This window comes from Triticum urartu, chromosome 1A, assembly GCF_056163025.1.
Source record: "Triticum urartu cultivar PI428250 chromosome 1A, HENAU_Tu73, whole genome shotgun sequence".
In the NCBI taxonomy this organism is placed as follows: domain Eukaryota; kingdom Viridiplantae; phylum Streptophyta; class Magnoliopsida; order Poales; family Poaceae; genus Triticum; species Triticum urartu.
The window spans coordinates 530,216,367-530,235,504 of record NC_141873.1 but is presented as its reverse complement, the minus strand read 5'-3'; the positions used below and the strand labels follow the sequence as shown (position 1 = coordinate 530,235,504).

Below are 19,138 nucleotides of genomic sequence, written 5' to 3'. Positions count from 1 at the left end.
ACAGCCCGGAGTGCAGTCGCGGGCACGGAGGTCGCGGCAGATGATCTCGGCGTCGGTGAAGGGAGTGTGGGAAGGGCCCACCGTGGCCACCCGGTCGACGAAGCCGATGGAGTAGGCTGCCAGGTTGGTGACGAGAAGCTTTGGCGAGCCCGCCGGGCTCATCGGGATGTGATAGAACCCGCGCTCGCCATTTGCGCCCTGGACGCGCACATTGCAGAACCCCTTGAACAGCTTGACTTGCACCGACTTTGGGCGTGCCGTGAGCGGGACGGCGCACACCAGTGGCTTGTGATTTGCCATCATGGTTAGGCCGCCCGGCAGCTGCACGACCCGGTCATCGTGGCCCTCGTCCGTTGGAGGAGGCGGCGGAGCGGAGAGGTTGGGGTCCATCCCACCGGGGAAGTCGGAGTCCTCCCCCCCATCTCCACCTCCGTTATTGTCGTCGTCGAAGTCGAGGACCGCAAAGGCGGAGTCCGGCGGAAGCTCCTGGGAGTGCACGACGAGAACAGAGGCAATGGCCCCTAGGCCGGAGAAGCCGTGGACAGGAATGGTGTGGGGCACGTCGGTTAGGGTGCGGGACTTGACGGACACAAGAACAGCTGAGTAGTCCACACCGATGAGGCAAATAGGATCGATCTGAATGGGGAAAGCAAAAGGAATGATGGATTTGATGATAGTGGGGGTGAACTAATACTCAAGCGGGGAATCCTCGATGTGGAGGGCGGAGACTGTGCCAAGGTGAAAAAGGAAGCGGTTCTCTGTGTCTTCATGGCGAACAAGGCTCACAACGTTTATCGGGCAAGAAAGTGGGCTGTTGAGGATGGAGATCTCGCGCTCGTAGACCAAGCCAAAGACAACCAAACCGGCCCCATAGGAGGTGGCCCTAATGAGGACTGGCGGGTTGCCAGCTCCGGTGTGGAGAGCACGGCGGATACAGGCCTGTGGAGAGGGGTGCGGGGGGTTTACGATGGCAAAAGCTAGGTTTTGGAATTGCTCGATGGGGGTGAATGGCATGAAGACGTTGGAGAAATCGCTCCCATTGTTATTTTTGAGAGGACACATCGCTCCCACCACTACATGTTCATGTCTCCCGCACTTCTGCAGCATCCCTTGCTTCCAACGCACGCACGGCTGACAAACGCAGCATCTGCTTGTTGCAGAAGCATCCAGGTTGCAGAGCTGCGGCTTAATGCTGCTCGTTGGCTCGAAGCTAAACTATGGCGAACTTGCATGCTGCAATGAAGCATCCATTATAATTTCGATGAGCAACAAACGGCCGGCCAGTTCAAGCAACGCACCGCTTGCAGTGCAGCAATCACACCACTTTTCCGCCGGTCGGCGCGAAGCGAAGCTAAACTCCTGTGAACTCGCATGCTTCAATGAAAAATCCATTATACCTCCGACTGGCAGCAAGCGCCCGGCTAGCTCGAGCGCCGCCTGCAGCAGCAACCGTGCCACCACGCCGTTGGTCGGCTCACAACAAAACTATGGCGAACTTGTATGCTGCAACGCAACATCCATCATCTCCGATGAGCAGCAAGCGGCCGTGGCCATCGTCGCCCCTCTCAGCTTGCAACGCAACGACTGCTGCTTGGTAAGAGCATTGGCCCACGTCGCCCTCTGGCATGCAACAACGACGATGTTGCGATGAGGGTTGTTTAGCGGCAGCGGTGATCGACGTCGTCCCTCTAACTTTGCAGCGTCGGTGGTGATGCAACGACATGGGTTGCAACAGTCAAGAATGTTGGGTGCAACAACCAGCAGCAGTGATGGGTGCGGCGGCAAACACACGGCGGCGAGCAGTAGGTGAGGAAATTTCAGAGGAAGAAGAAGGCTTCTGGAAGACAACCCAGGATGAGATTCGTTTGGAAAGAAGATAAGCTGGAGCGATAAGGGATGGGTGGGGCCACATGGGACACATGTCACGCGGAACAGCCATCTGATGAAGCCCTGTCCGTGATTAACCGGATATTTTGAACCTTTTTGCAAAAGTTATAAACAACGGTAATGGTCCCACAAGTCATACTGAAACCTCTTCGGCCATCCAATCATATGTTCGCGTTGTATGTATGTTTCATTTGTGTTTAAGAAGCTGGTCGCCGCGGCGCCGACACCACGGCCCCGACTTGCACTGTGTCCCATGCCTGTAGACGTACACTGCCACCACACCGGCGGTAGACGTGACCTTGCAGCGCCGATTGGAAGCGCAGGAGTGTGGAGCAGAACGCCACTGAGTATAGATTGGAGTGAAGTAAGTGGGGACATTACATGACTGTAAGTTGCAACTTGCTAATTATGTGGCCATGTTCGTGTGTGCGACGGTGTTATATAGGACGGAGTAAGTAGCTAACACCATTGGGAACAAATATATGAAATCTTGGGGCTGAACTGTACATGTTGCAACTTTATAAAAATTGCTTCAGATAGGACACTAATGATACCGGGCTTCTGAATTGTGACCTCCGTCGCGAGGGGCACCCCTTGTTCCAGAAGATGGAGTAGAAGTAATGTATTTTAGCTCCAGATTTGGTCAGTGCACCTTGCCCTTTCATTTGGCATACAGGTGTTTCAGAAGTCCTACCAGCCCCTTAAATTATTAATGTTTTTTTTCATTCTCATTGCAGGGTGGGTGCCTGATGAATTCCATTTGTAGATACAGGCCCTGGTCAGAGCATCTCCAACCGCGCCCCCAGAACGGCCTCCCCAGGCAGTTTATTCGCGCCGGCGCCAAAAAACGGCCCAGTCGCGCCCCCAGGACGCCGAATTCCGCCGGCTCGGCCCGTTTTTGCGCCCGGCGCTCGCAAGCCGAACCCGGCGCACTGGGGGGCGCTCGGGGGCTCCGGCGCAAGGGAAAAGCGTTCCTGGGGCCACATTGACAAGCGAAAAGTCAAGCCACCCGCCCAGATTCGCCTCCTACCCCCTGCGCTCAGCTGCCACCTTGCGCCACCCTGCCGATCCCGGCGCCGACCACCGCCCGCCGCAACTAGGTAGACCATCCCTGGCCAGGAAAAAGAAGGGGTTTTGCCGGGGCAGCCTCTCCGCCGCCGCCCAAGCACCTTTTCCGGCGCTCCGGCCGCGCAGGGCCTGTGCACCGGCGGGCTTGCGCCCACCTCGCCCACAAGGTGTTCGATGAATTACCCGGCCCGGCGATGGACTCCGAAGATGAGGAGGCGCTCGTGGCATTGCTGGATGAGGAAGCCGAAGCCGACGTCCGGGAGCAGGAGCATCTCATGGTGCTCGCCGCCCTCGCCGGCCTGCTCGCGAGCAATGAGAAGCCGCGGCGAGGTGGCTCGACGCTTCGGCGGGTGAAAGCAAAGAATTGGCATCGTCTAGAAGGCTATTGCATGCTCTACTCGGACTACTTCGCCGACGCTCCATTGCACGGTGAGAAAATATTTCGGCGCCGTTATCGGATGAGCCGAACGCTTTTCCTCCGGATTGTGAATTCCATCCGGGAGTTCGACAGCTGCTTCAAGTGCAAGAAGGATTGCACCGGCACACTTGGATTCACCTCCATCCAGAAGTGCACGACAGCTATGAGGATGCTTGCATACGGAGCTCCCGGTGATTCACTCGACGACTATGGGTGCATGGCCGAGTCCACCAGCATAGAGTGTTTCTACAAGTTCTGTTGGGCAGTGATGGCAGTGTTTGGACCGCAATACTTGAGAACACCCAATGTGGAAGACACTGTTCGGATCCTAGCACAGAATGCAGCAAGAGGATTTCCTGTGATGCTTGGAAGCATCGACCGCATGTTGGAAATGGAAGAATTGCCCATTTGCTTGGCAGGGGTTGTACAAAGGCGCCAAAGGCGGTTGCAGTGTGGTGCTTGAGGCAGTGGCCACACAGGACCTCTGGATTTGGCACTCCTTTGGTATGCCAGGAACTCACAATGACATCAACGTGTTGCAGTGCTCTCCTGTCTTTGCCAAGCTTGTTGAAGGCCATTCTCCTCTGGTGAATTTCAAGATCAATGGGCGACACTGCAACAAGGGGTACTATCTAGCTAAAGATCTATCCGAGGTGGTTGACATTTGTGAAGACCATCTCAAACCCTGTGCCAGGAGGCAAGAACGCCTGGTGTGCGAAGATTCAGGAAGCTTGCAGGAAGGATGTCGAGCGGGCATTTGGTGTGCTCCAATCTCGATTTGCTGTTGTCCGGTACCCCGCTCAGACCTGGTCGAAAGATCAAATGTGGGAGATCATGACTTGCTGTGTCATCTTGCACAACATGATCATCGAAAGCGAGCAAGAAGACCCAGTGTTTGACACTGAACCATACTACAGGCAAGGCCCTCTAGCCGAAGTTGATCACCAGCTACCGGCAACCTGGACTGCCTATCTCAGTATGCGTCAGAAGATCCGAGACCCACAGGTGCATCATCAGCTGCAGCAGGATCTGGTGGAGCACCTATGGAGGCTCAAGGGGGAGGCCGGGAATGACGTGCGATGAAACTTGAGTTTTTATTTGTTAAACTATATAATTTGTAGTGAACTATTTGTTGAACACGCCGAACTATGTGACGAAATAATTGATTTATATATTTGTATGCGAAAATTAACGCCAAAACACGCCGAACAGGTCAGAATATGGGCCGATTCACGCAGATATCGGGCCGTTTTGGGGCCGAAAGCTGGGCTGAATACGGCGCCTGGGGGCGACCGGGGGGGGAGGGCGACGGCTGGGTGCCGAACCGCCCCAGCGCCGAGTTTATCGCCGGCACACCCCCAGGCTGCTCTTTTTCGGTGCCCTGGGGGCCGAACGGCTGGAGATGCTCTTATATGACATGGAATTTGATATTTTGTAGCGTAGCAGTGAGTAAAATGCACTGTTGATCCTTAAACTTGGTGGCAGTGTTCAGAATGGTCCTGGAACTTGTGAAGTGCCTCAATACAGTCCCGAAAGTTACCAATACAGCTTCTATACGGGCCCTGAACTTGTCACGCTGGTCCTGGGCTACATATCTTCTTTTTTTTGAGATAACCTGGGCTACATATCCGCATACGCAACATGTACGCCGCGGCGTACCACAGTCACCACGTCAGCGGAGAGCACGTAGTCAGAAGATTTGGTTGTTCCTGGTCGAAATCCCAAACACATTCCCCGATCGTACCCCTGGAGATCCTTGCCGTCAACTCGAACCACCTCGATGGCCGAGCGCTGGTGTCGGCGGCCGAGTAGGACGACCGCCACGATAATCAGGAGGACCATGAGATCAGAGAGCAGGGCGGCCGTGGTGACTCTACGCGAGGGGCGCGCTGCACTGTGCGCTCGCGGTCACTGGTGTCCCCAGGCACCGGGAGATGCAGAGCACTCCCTCCCCTCCCCTCGCGTCGCCCCTGCTCGGGCGACTCGGGGGTCCAAACCCTAGCGCCGCCGCCTCCTTTTCCCCTCCCTTCCCCCCTCGCCGCCGCCTGAGGCCGCCGCCGGGCAAGCCCGGGGCGCCACCGAGGAAGGTGGCGGTGGGGCCCTGGCTGCCCTGCCCCTTCTGCGGGGGGCCGAGGTCCCCGGGGCGGCGGCCCTGTCGGAGAGACGTCACCGGCCCTGCGACAGGCGGTGGCGGGGGCGTGGGCCGGCGAACCTGGCCGTGTGGACGGCGGGTGAACCAGAGGACGGGTGGCGTGGTGCAGCGGCAGATCGGCAGCGCCAGATCTGGCCGCCCCTGCCTCCCCTGTTTGGCGAGCTCCTCCCCGGCCAGATCCGGCCTGCTCCTCTGCGGGCCACCAGGTCTCGCGCCGTTGGGGTATGGGTGGCGGGGATTCGAAGACCGGGAGAAATCCCAGGCCGGCCTCGCCGGTCTTGGCGGCGGCGACGCTCGAGGGCGCCGCTCCCTTCCTTGGAGGCGCTGTTCAGGTCAGATCCGCCGCCCCCTTCCCCTCTAGTCTCCCGGGTGAAAACCACAACTCTGTTGGGCGGCGGCGGCACCCTTGGCGTCGCGTTCCTTCCTGAAGGCACCGTCTTTGGGAGCTAGGTGGGCATTGGGCTTGCTCGGCGATGTGGTGGGTGTGCAGCGGCGGAGGTAGCTGGCTGCTACTGCTCTTCTCCGCCCGTTCCGGCATCTCTTTCTCATTCATGTCCAGTCCGTGGATTTGGTGGTACTCTGCTCCAGGTCAGCGCTCCGTGGCTTGTCGGGTGCGCTCGGTTCCTTTTCTAGATGCAGCCTGCCGGTGTCCTTCCTCCCAGGTTCTAGGGTGAACCGCGACACTGTCAACGGTTCGGCGCCTTCGATCCAGGCAAGGAGGCAGGGGCTTTCTTTGACAGTGGAGCTGGGAGGTCATGGCATGTCGGGGCCGCTGGCGATTTGGCGACGGCGTGTCCTTCCTCACCGTCGGAAGTGCTACTCCTGTGCTGACATTCTCCTACTTCCTTGGTGACCCGTACGCGATTGAGGACCTACACATGTCCAAGCTGCGTGTCTCCATGTTCGATCTTATTTAGCTTGGTGTGTGTGAGGCTTGTGAGCTGTCCAGCGTCTTTGTACCTTGTCGCTTTTCTGTTTTCTTGTGTTGGTTTCGCACTTGTATTACTATTCCTGACCGGTTGATGGCTTTGTTAATTTAAAGCCGGGCTCCTCTAGAGCCTTCGTTCTAAAAAAAAGATGCAGAGCACTGGGTCGCCCTCAACATCGCGGAGAATTCCGTCCCCGGCGCACGCCCGGAGAAATTGTTGAAGGAGACGTTGAGCACGGCGAGGTTCTGGCGAGCAGACATCAGCTGGAGGTTGCTGGAATTGATAGATGGATGTGCGAGACGTCGAGCACGCCGAGCCACGTGAGCCCGGCGAACTCCTTCGGCATTGCACCCGACAGGCCATTGCAGCTGAGGTCAAGATCAATCTGACCTGGAATCTTGCCGATGCTCGCCGGTATCGCGCCAGACAGCGAGTTGCCGCCGATCTCCAGAGGTATCTGACCGGACAGCCGGTTACCGCCAAGAACGAGCTTGGTGAGCGAACCGAGCATGCCGGCGGTCTCCGGCGAGTTGCACATACGTGTGCTAGACAAAATCGATCAAGATGCTAGTCTGCTTGTTTGAGCTTGCTTTGCACGTAGCGTACATGTGATTCTCGGGTTCATGGACAGGTCGACGACGTCGAGCCCAGTGCACTTGCCTAGCTCCAGCGGACGTAGCGCTCGCACGCCATGCCCAACTACATGAGCGATCAGCTGTCGCTCGTAGCATACACCCGATCGATTTCTTCGTTGTTGGACCAAAGAAACCCTTCTTCATGGTTGACCTGAACAACAAATTGACCGTTGACTTTCAAAATGGGTTGATCTTTTTGGAAAGTTCATGGATTTCAAAAACTATTCGTGGATTTGCAAAATGTTCACAAATTGAAAAATACCTTGAATTGGGAAAAAAATCACGGATTTTGGAAAAAAAATCAAAGATTTGAAAAAAAGTGCACCGATTTTGAAAAAACTCCAACAATTTTGTGAAAAACTATTCCTTGAATTAAGAAATGCATTCATTTTGAAAAAAGTTCATCAATTTTGAAAAAATCATCAATATTTAAAAAATGTTTACGAATTGAAAATAAATCTCAAATTTGGAAAAAAGTTCACTCATTTTTTAGAAAAACAAAATTGAAAAAAGTTTGCACATTGCAAAAGAAAATAAAACAAAAACAAAAAAGGAACAGAAAAAAGAAAGGAAAAATAAAATAAAAACCGAACAAAACCATTTGAAAAAACAAGAAAAAAGGAAAAATAAAAAAGAAAAGAGGAAATAAGAAAATATTGAGAAAGAAGCTTGTAATCATGTGAACTGGTGGTAGCTGGCTGGTTATTATGTTGAACTCTAAACCATGAAGTTGGTAGTTTGGATCCTGCTAGCCTCATAGTTTTTTGCGATTTTAAATGAAAAAAAGGATGTGCAAGCCCAGCAGCTGTACAACGTCTACATATTTCTAAAATACGACCATCATACCCTCTGTTATGAAGAGGTATGAGTTCATCTAAGCTGTCCTTGTGTTTAGGGGGGTGTACAGAAGCAGACGTGTTTTAGTTTTTGCAAAAGCTGAAAAGCACATGATGTTGGTTGGTGTCTCAATAGTTCTATGGACAATTTGGATATTAAGAAATAGCATAATATTTGATAATAACAAGACTAATGATCCTCGTGTTTCTGCCAATATGATTGCCAGATGGTTGAATGATTGGTTACTTTTGCAGAAAAACCAAGAAGGTGAAGAAACACTTAGATGGGGAGTTAAGATGTTCGAGTTGATTGCATATGAGTTCTTTAGAGTTGTGCATGGCTGACGGGTGGGGGGTCAACAGGATCACGACCACGTGAGAGATGAACCTTGTTTGTCTACACCCTGCCTATTGCAAATCTGTTCTTTAGAGTCGTGCATGGTGTTGGCGGGTGAGGATGAACAGGATCACGGCGACGTGAGAGATGAACCTTCTCTGCCTACACTTTGTCTATTGCAATGCCTCCTCTGAAGTCTTCTTTTTGTTGCTTCTGCATAATGCATGCGAATGTAATATATATCCTACCTAAGAAGGTTGTTTGATAGGTGATTTGCATGAATTATTGTATGTTTCCTTGCCTACACGTTTCAACTCTTTGTTTTAAGGGTTCGACTTGTGGATGCCCAAAACTATGAGTTGGTTCTAGTTTAGGTCGTCTACTTATATCTTTAGCTTTATTTTGGTTAGTAGTTAGATTTTTCAATTAACTGCCTGGTATCTAATAAAATCTCGTGCAAACCAGGCATCAATAAGCTTGGAACCAATATGTATCTGGATCACATTGATGTTCGGTTATCTTTATAATTGTCGGTCTACTAGCTCTCTATTCAGTTCATTTACATGGTTATCTCTTGCATTGTGAGGGAGGGGCAATCCTTTTGCACAGAAATTGTGTGCAAAAGAGGGGGCACGCCCTCAAGTAAGTATATATATAGGCATAGGGGAGGGGAGCCGCTTTGGAGGAGGGGATCCCTGCCCATGAGCCGCCAAGATCTGAAGGGAACCAACAGATCAGGGAACATAAACTCTCATATGCCCTTCGTCGGCGTTGGATCGGAAGGCGTCGAGGTAGGAAGAGGCCATAGAGACCTTATTTCAACACGCCATCGTCGCCACCACCTCGTCGGTGTCACTGAAGAAGCAAACCCTAAAGGAAAAAAATGAGATAGACGGGTCCCCACTCCTCTTGCTGTCGACAAGGCTGCTGGATGGGAAAGAGAAGAAGGACCGAGTTTGCGGTTAGAGTTGGGAGGCGACGACTGTTGTGCATATGGAGTTATATACTCCCTCCGTCCCAAATTACTCGTCACAGAAATGGATGTATCTAGAACTAAAATACATCTAGATATATCCATACTTGCGACAAGTAATTTGGAACGAAGGGAGTAAATCGGAAATGAGGTAGTATGATGGAGTCGGGAAGAAATTACAACCTTGCCATCGCACACCACGAGACCCCACTGGCTGACCGAAAAGAGACACCTTGCTTCCCCAATCCCCACCCAAATCTCTACACGCTCGCCCTTTCTCATGCCCTCCATGGCGCAACCCTAGGTACCTCGACCGCACCGCCGCCTCTCATCGTCTCGGCCCAGTCCCCCCCGCCCCCACCCCGTCCATCACGCCGCCGCCGCCGCCTACAGTGAAGAAGCAGGATCTCGCGACGTCATCCACCAGGACCTCGCCGCCGCCTCTTCCAATACTTCAGCGACGGTACAGCAAGGTCCAGCCGCCTCCTGCTTCCAGGAATTCGCCGCCTCCTCCAAGGCCTCAGCGACGCTACATCAAGGTCGAGCCGCCGCCTGGTTCCACCGCGGCCTCCAATACCCTCTTCAATCCCTCCGCTTTGAAGGTAGCCGACCTCCTAATTTGCAATTTTTGTTAGCCACAACAATCTTTTCACAAACTGGAGCCGTAGCTAATTTGTTAGTCAAGCAAACACTTTTTTAGACCTATACAGAGGTGAAGGGGAGTTGAGGGGTGTAGTGAAGCTCGAGGTGGGGTCGAGCTGCCCCAAAGACCCCCTGACCTTAGCCCTTGCCTGCAAGATCCGGTCGCCGGCAATTTCACCACCCACTCTTGTTGCAGGCTTGATCAGCTGAGATGTCATTAACCCGGAGCTCTTCTTCAGCCTCGAGTGGAACCGCTTCTCCTCCCAGTGAACAGGGTTCAGTTTCTGGTGAAGAACATATCTTCAACAGGTGCGTAGACATCTAATTTATTGCATTTGCACGTGTGCCCTCAATTCGATGTCATCGTCTTATATTTGGTTCCATCTCCCTACCACTTGCACACGAGCTAGGTCATATAGGTAACTAGAAGCATATTTGGTTTGGTTCATGCTTCTCCTCCCAGCGTACAGGTTTCAGTTTCTTAGGACATGTTTGGTTGGCAGCCACATTTTGCCACACCTAAGGTTAGGCGGGTGACGCAGTTGTGGCATGGCTAAGTTGTGGCAAAAACAGGGTTGTTTGGTTGGTTTCCATAGCTTAGTTGAGCTGTGGCAAATTGACCTGTTTGGATAATTGCCATGTAACCTGCCACAGGTCTGGCGAAAATGTGTGGATAGTGTTTAATTTTGGTAGCCAAATATGATAGTCACCCCCGTTCAATGAAGTGGTGAGTTTACTCTCTTATGCTCATGTGTGGGCGCCCGCGATGTCATGTGACGGTGTCCGCTACCCGCCCCACTTGCATTCTGAATGTCATTCAGTTCTTGTGAGTTGCAGTTGGGTGGTCCACTTCCATCATCCAAACCTGTTTCTGGATAAATGGCAAGGGAATCATCAACATTATGCCCATGAAAAGTTCTTGCATTTCATGAAAGGACTTCCATGGTGTTAAAGAGCAAGTGCCTAGCCCTATCCTGCATGCATGTGTATAATCTAATCAGTATCATAAATTTCTTTAGGATGGTGTATTTTATATGAACGAAAAAAACTTACACTAAGTTGTTCTTTTTCAGACTTTGAAATAGCCACTTTACATTTGGCTGCATCAAAGCCATCACTCCTATTCATAGCTGTCTCGACTATCTTCCAATTATCCTTGTAGTCTGTAGTGACGATCAGCTTGTTCAAGTGGAACCCCCACAACCAACTCTTTGTTTAAACTTTAAAGTATCAACACACTTCATATGGTGTTGCTTTTTGAAAACGAAGCCTGCATGCTGCTCTGTTTCGGTACTCGATGTAAAAATCCAACATGAACTTGGCCTGTTCATGATCCCAACTTACGATTCTCTGCTGGGAAGCTCCATCGCCATCCAACTTTCCCTTTCCCTTTGCCATTGCCAATCCAATGAGAAGAAATGATTTTTTATGGAGTGACGAAATGGGCAACATCCGCAGTTCTCAGAAACCAGCCATGGTACTCAAGATTTTTCTTGGATCTGGATGGGGATTTTGAGTGGAGTGAGTAGGGGGCTTGGAAACAAAATAGAAGGGGGATTTGGAGAGGAATAGTTGAGAAGATGAAGGCGAGATTGGAGAGAATGGGAGGAGGGGAAAAGACACGAGAGAGTTCACGCTTTCTTTTTGCCCAGAGTGGTGAAATACCCGTGTATGTGCTATCATTTCCATCCCGTGGGCAGTTGGAGGAACCCTGTTTTCTCCCACCACCTGAGGTGCGCCAAAGATTTGGCGGACGAATCCGGTGCCACAAAATGGATGAAAGAAGTGCGGCAAAGCAGTAGGAAGTGTGGCGAGATTTTTGTTGCACGGTAAGCTAATGTAGAGAAATGAACACCAGCCTGAAGGAGTATGACATGCCTAACTTAAGGTATTGCAAGTTATGGGTCCCAACCAAAAATGCCCTTATGAAGATCGACTTGCCATCTAAAAAATACCAGGTTAAATGGGCATACCTTGTGATCTCTATTACCAAGCTTGTCAATTAGTTTCCAGAGTTTGAGTTTGTTAAGATAGGAATATGTCAGAGTTTTTCTTCCTTAAGCTAGAGTTGGAGTTTGTCAGGAATGGTCTGATCTCGTGGATCAATAAATTTGTCCATGGACTAGCGTGTAAGACCTAGAGGTAACAACGGATCAATAATAAAACAGAAAAGGAGGCCTCTCCTCACATCTGTGCTCTCAGGAGCTTGGTCTGTGACAGTTAGTGTTAAACGATCTAATTGCTTCAACAGATAGGCATTCAGCCTTCGACAATGATATCTGTTTTAACAGACTGTTTGCACAGTTCGCTCAGTTGTTATCCATGCCAAATACTGACCAGGTGGCCTATGCATTTTATTTATTTTGCTGTTAAAAAGCTTATTGCTCCCCCATTTCACACTATAAGTCCATGCGCACTATCCATACATGCCAAGGAGGCAAGGATACACTAAGTCTAACAGAGAGTTAATGGTGATTGAAACATGATTTTTTGCTTCAGTTCACCCTTTTTTTTAATGATTTTCGATGCAGATCAGTGGTTGAGACGAAAACTCACCCCTTGGTTGCAAAGTGCATATACAGTTTAATTCACATGGACTTCACTTGTCACTAACAACTCGCTATGTGCAGGAGCATTCCGATTCACGTGCGATACGAGTTTATATGCAAATTGGGATATATTGATGTGTACAGATATATTGATGTATACCAATTCAGTCACAATCTCTTATTAAAATAGGGGGTATAGATTGGGAATCTTGCAATAACTATGTGCTTGATTTCTTTCGAGCATGAACAATGCGCTCATTTCAATGGTACCAAGGACTCATAGGACTGAACCGAGTAAGTTTCAACACTATGAGGGGGTGTCCAAGCTAGAAAGTTTCTGGTACTGGCAGCCCACCTGGTACCAAGACCACCAACTTTCCGATTATGACATAGCAAAAGTAAAACTATATTTTCTTCAAGTTCTGCATTGAGCCTTCGCTAGCAAATTGAGGGACAAAGACATAACTGTCGGTCCCATCTGATACTTAAGAGGAGGAAGTACAAACTGGAAGGAAAGAACTTAGTACTGCTGTGATGTGGCACTCTTGGTAATGGACCAGGTAGCTCACATTGTCCATCCCTTGGCAATGGACCAGTGAGTGTTTTCAACTTTTTCTTTTGGAATCTCATGCATATTTGATATAGCATACCTTATCGTAGTATTTGCCAGTATAACAGCCACTTTGCCAAAAAGATGCTCTATGTGTGCTTCACTGTCTTCTAATCATTGCAATGTTCCTTGCATGATAAAATTTGTAGATATGAATATTGTATATGTGCTCACATGTACATGTGGTTTTTTCCTGTATGAACAACTTGTTTAGACAAGATACTCATCTAATTGGCCTGTCATATAATTTTCTGAGATAACTTTATGTTAAGTCATTAGTGATTATGCTTTAATGTGTTAAATTTGGTATGTAGGGATGGATTTGCTGAGTTGGAGACCTGGGAAGACCCCACTCCTAGGCCATCACCCTTTACTCTCAAGGAGCTGGGTGATGCCTGGGTTGCTGCTGCAAAGCGCCAGCTCATTCGCAGGCCCAAGACACCGCCCCGTGAGGAGCTGCTAAGGCGCAGCCAAGAGCATGACCTGAAGAGTTTGATAATAGCGTTGAACGTCTATGCCAAGCAAAACAATATGCAAGTATGCGAACATCGTACTCAAATATTTAACCTTGCTTTTAGACTAGTTTGTTAATTAATTGTTTACTTAGAATAGCTAAAATCCCATGATTTGATTTTGCAGACTAGAAATGCAATAAAATATATCTTGTCAGGCTTGTTAATTTACATGTGTCATTTGTATTTCAGCCTACTGACCTCGGGGTAATAGAAGTGAAAGCAAGAAACCTAATCATCGAGGGGGGAAAGGGATATGTACACTTTAACTTTCTTGTGAAAATGCAAGGTGACCCATCTAGTTTGTTCTTTGCGGAGGTGCATCCAGATTGTAGAGAGGAGGAGGATGTGTATCTTTGCACCCCTTTGGAAGCTAATGACTCGGATAACTATCTATTATGTTGTTCAGATTTTTTTTTGTGTGCAAATACTTTAGTTATGCATCTCTACTGCTAATACACTTTCCTTGTTTTATAAGGTAACTGTTATGGGTGCAAGGACCGTGCAAAAGAGCTTTTGCATCCCACTAGCGGTGGCTACTTGGGTGGGCACAAAGATGTTGTTTTCCCCTTCATTTACGGAAGTGATGAAGAAAGTGAAGATGAGGCCTGATTTCTCTTGGTTTCTTGCTTAAGTCTTAATCTGATGTGCTAGAGGGGTTAGTCTTAATCTGATGTGCTAGTGGGGTTGCGTACGACAAGAAATGCTGTGGTGCTGGTTTGTGGTCGCATCAATTTGTTTTTTTTTCCTTTGACTTTGAACTCAGTTCTTTGGTGGATTGTACTCTGAATAGAGAGAGCTGGCCTTATGGTAAGGTGTTGCGAAGTTGCAAAAGATTGATTGAAATTTCCTCTACATCTCGTTTGCACTTGTATTGGCGTCAGAATTTTAGCCATCATTGCTCTAAACTTGGATATTGTTCTCGTATGGATGTAATTTTTCCTAATATGATATCTCTTCGCACATTCGGACAAATAGTTTAAGATCATGACATGTTTGGTGCTGCAGGAGTTTCTCGCAAGCTAATACTCCCTTTGTTCCAAAACTAGTGTCATGGTTTGAGTTCAAATTTGATGTGCTGAATTCATCGAACCGATCAGCTAACTGTGGCATGAAACTTTTGCGTTAATTTAAGACATTTTTACAGCAGTTGTAACTTAATGTAAGACGTTTTGCAGTTCAATTGTGCTGCAAAACGCCTTACATCAAGTTACAGAGATAGTATTATTTTCTTGCTGTAAAATACAGCACGCCTCTAAAAAATGAAAAGTACATCAACAGTTTATAACGATACATCATTCTAACTTAATACTCCAATTTCGTTTCGTTTTCGGTGATTTGTTGTGTGCGTGATCGATAAATTTATTTCTGGCTCGCATTGGCTTCCTACAACGATTAGGCCCTCTTTGATTCGCAGGATTTTCAAAACGTAGGAATAGGAAAAGTATAGGGTTGGAGTGGCATGCACACATGAATCCTACAGGATTAGCATGGAGTGTTTGATGGCACAGGAAAAGCAAAGGAATTGTAAAAAAAGGTTGGAGTGGATGTTAGATTTTCTATGAAATGTAGTACAAAAGATTCCATAGAAAAAATTCCTATGGATTCAATCCTATAAATCAAAAGACCAACATAGAAAAAATTCTTAAAGATTTCAATCCTTCAGAAATCCTATAGAATCCCTTTGAATCAAAGGAGCCCTTAGCTTCTAGGGCCTGCTGGGAAAAAGCCCATGAATTCCCTGCCCAAAGGATTACGGGCTCCGGCCGAAAAGGCCGGCTGGAGCAAATTTTCAGCTCCCTGATGCACAACAGTCAGTGTAACCTGATGCACACATATTACGAGAGCTAATCACTACTCGAAAATTATTTCGACCCTGATGCCCGTGCATCAGGAAGCATACATGCAGCTCCGCCCCTGCTCCTCCCTGCCATGGCTGCCCTTGCAAAAAACGAAACCTTATCCTAAAAAGGATCGCTGGTCAAATACTTACAAATGCAGGGGTTAATCTGTGAAAATGAAAGGTTTTGTTAGATCCACTTTAAACTACAGAGGTTTTTTTTGCAAAAATGCCGCGATGGTGATCGAGCAGAACCAGTACGTGCTTTATAATTAGATTAGATAAAGATAGAGAAGTAAGATCACACTGACATGTAGGCCCATGTCTATTTTGACGGTCAACTAAATTCCAGTCAACCACCGTTAGATTTGGTAGCCACATACTCGCTTGTAGTGGGACCTACTTGTCAGTTTTACACTCAGCAAGTGTTTACCTGAGAGATCAGCGCTTTTTGAAAACAGTTAGCACGATGTTGGTTGTTTTTTGAAAGGAAAAAATGAGATGGTTTTTTGAATTAGAGTCCCTAATTATAACGATTTTTTGCAATTTACTCGACACTAGGGGACACGCACATCAGCGTCAAACTACGACAGTACCACTGCCCTGCATCCAAGTTCCAAAACAACACACCTGGGGAGCTAGACGCATCAACGTCAACTGCCACATGGAACTTAATTTGGAGTACAACAAATCACCGAAACGAAATTGTCACAAGCACGATTCTAGTTTTAACATTAAAGATACATATGCTTCGGCCCCTACCTGTCACAGCTGCTGCTACCAAAGCCAAAGCACTCCGGTAACGGACCTTGTCATCATACGCACTACCATAGAGACTAGACGGAGTTTGCGGCTCTGTCTTGTTGGAAACATATGGTGATCCTTCAGATTAATGCCCAGAAATGCGTTGCCTATCCAATAAGGTGCGAAGAGCTTGATTTCGGGCTCTCTACCTTGCCGCTAACTAGGCCTTCCACTCTGCTTTCAAAAAAACAAGAAAACAAAAACTAGGCCTTCCACTCAGTTACGAGGAGTGCCTTGTCAATTGGAAGGTCTGCTCACCAAAAAAATTGGGAGGCCTCGGAGTTAAGGACCATGCTTCAGCTGTGCTCCCGCGGCTACGTTGGGCATGGCTTGAGTGGAGCAGCAACCTGCAACCGTGGCAGGGCTCCCCCATCCCCTGTGACCGCACGGGCAGATCACTTTTCTCTGCTTGCATGGAAATAACCCTCGGTGAGCGCAAGGTTTTGGAATGACTGTGTGACATGGCTCCTACGGATAACGCTTCGGCCTATTCTGCTTGGCTCGACGGAAAAATCTCTCTGTACAAGATGTGCTGGCTGGCAATAGATGGATGAAGGGTTTGGAGAAACATCAACACCGAGCAGCTCCTGGACGAATTTGTCAACCTTTGGGACATGCTACATCACACGGTCCTCCCTGATGCTCCTGACAACATCTGCCGGAAATAACGGCTGCTACGCGGCTTTAGTCTACATATACTGCTCAGTTTATTGGTCGCACCACTGACCCCTTGCTGCATGCAACTTGCAACATCAAGAGCGAGCCCAAGGCGAAGTTCTATTTGTGGTTGTTGGTCCTGCAGGAACTGGACAGCAGATCGTTTTGCCATGAGGGATTGTCTGCACAACGACAAATGCACCTTCCGTGATCAGGAACTTGAGTCCGCTGCCCATTTAACTCTCACATGTCCGTTTGCCCGGGAAGTTTGGCATTCCTTCCTTTGAAGTGACCCTCAAGTGGCCAATGTTGGTACGCCATCGATGGCGATCCAGGGATGGTGGAGAAGGATCTGGGCCTGTGCAAGCACCAGGATTCCCGTTTGCAAATAACTTCCGCTATTTACGTGGCTTGGAACCCATGGAAAGAGAGAAACAAGCGCACATTTGAAGGTAAAAGATGCTCCTGAGAAACCACTGCTGCGATGGCCAGAGATGAATTTTCTTTGTTTAAGGAGGCTACAATATAGTTTTTTAGACTTTAGAGTGTGAGTTGCTATTGAGAGTTCTTACTCAAGTGTCCTAAACTAGGAGGTGCTAACCATGTCGGCCCCCTAATTGTGGGCCGGGCTGAGGACCCCCGGATAATCGACAAGTGGGCCAAATTTACCATATCCCACTACGTGCTCAAAGATGGAGTCCTCCGAAGACTTGGCGCATACGCACATGCCAATTGTCGGCATGTTTACCTCTTAATGTAACCGCCCTATATGTAACCCTAGGTACCCCTGGTGTCTATATAAGCCGAGTAGTTTTAGACCATAGGGTAGAGAAACATCCATTCACATACGACCTCGAGGTAGATCATCCTGTATTTTGTACTCCATCACAACCAATACAATAGAAGCAGGACATAGGGTTTTACCTCTTCGAGAGGGCCTGAACCTGGGTAAAATATTGTGTCCCTCTTCGTCCTGTTACCATCTAGCTAAGGTCACCAGCTCGGGACCCCTACCCGAGATCCGCCGAATTCAACTCCGACATTGGTGGCCCATCCATGTCTCGTTGTGTGGTCAAAGCAGCTCCATGGCTCATCTTTGGATCGACGACAACATTGGTTGTGGGAAGACCTTCTTCCCTGGACAACTTTTTGTCTTCGGCAGTGTCACGCTCTACGCCAATTCGACTAGCCACTTCGGGCAGATCAAAAATTTTGCTCCACGCCAGACCATCATGTCTGGAAACATGGAATACGCCGCGGATGCCCGTGGCAAACTTGCGTTCTTGGGCTGTGTGTCAGACTAGTCCGAGGACCTCATCGGTGCCATCACGTCGATCTCAGATTCAATCTAGGATCAGGACCACGACGCGGATCACACATCGGGTCTGGCTTCAAGCTCGGAGCCGAACACTTCCTCGTCAGAATAGACGTCGAGTGTGGCCGACGAAATCCCCGATACCATGTCAAATGAGATCTCGAGCAAGCTTCAGCTAAGCCCAACCTTAAGTCGGGATATGGGTGAGGCCGACAAAGTGGTTCCGAATGAGATGTTAGGTCGGATTCAGAGCCTCACAATCTCGAACGGTCGAACCTTGGTTTACGATCAGACCGGGGACATATCTGGAGGAGCCGAAATTTTCAACCCACCCTCCACCCACCTAGTCGCTACCATCAAGGATTTAAACGACGTTCTAGCGTACGCATCCGATGAAGAAGCCGACATGGATGAAGATGTCGATGAGATGTCGTACACTACCTCACCGGCTGCCACTACTCATATCGGCAAGTGGATGCTACCTCCACTTATGATATCTACATGGTGGACACCCCCAGAGATGGAGGAGGAGGCAAAGGACCACCCCCCCAAACGTCGACGCAGAGTCCGTCGTAATGGAGGAACTGGCAATGGTGATGGAAGCAACAACGGAACTAGAGACGGTGTTACTGCCGACAATGACACTGCTCAAGATGACACCGACAACCAGAAAGCCGACAATGATGTTGGCGCCGGCAAAAACAACAACGACGACGGTATGATCAACGGGGACGATGACCCCGAGGACATCGATTATTATTCGGAGTCTGAGGAGGATAGAAGCCTCAATCTTGATGAATTTGATGTTATTGAGGAGGCCCTTGAGGCGCCTTAGCTCAAAACCTTCCGCCGGCGATTTGCCAGCACCGCCAAGAGCATCAATAAGAAGACCCATCATCTTAAATCCAAACAGGACGAGCTTAACGACAAATGGGTCGAGCTCCTCTAGGATGAGCAGGAACTTGAGGACAAGC

General features: G+C 49.1%; 1 protein-coding gene across 1 annotated transcript; it reads left to right on the top strand.

Annotated features, from left to right (window-relative positions):
• Positions 1 to 9,455: 9,455 nt before the first annotated feature.
• LOC125525833 (uncharacterized) lies at positions 9,456 to 14,403 on the top strand. The gene is made up of 5 exons (XM_048690843.2): positions 9,456 to 9,837; positions 10,074 to 10,186; positions 13,351 to 13,573; positions 13,741 to 13,933; positions 14,027 to 14,403. The coding sequence occupies exons 2-5, from the start codon at positions 10,089 to 10,091 to the stop codon at positions 14,158 to 14,160; spliced, it is 648 nt and encodes a 215-aa protein (XP_048546800.1). The 5' UTR covers positions 9,456 to 9,837; positions 10,074 to 10,088; the 3' UTR covers positions 14,161 to 14,403.
• Positions 14,404 to 19,138: the final 4,735 nt, after the last annotated feature.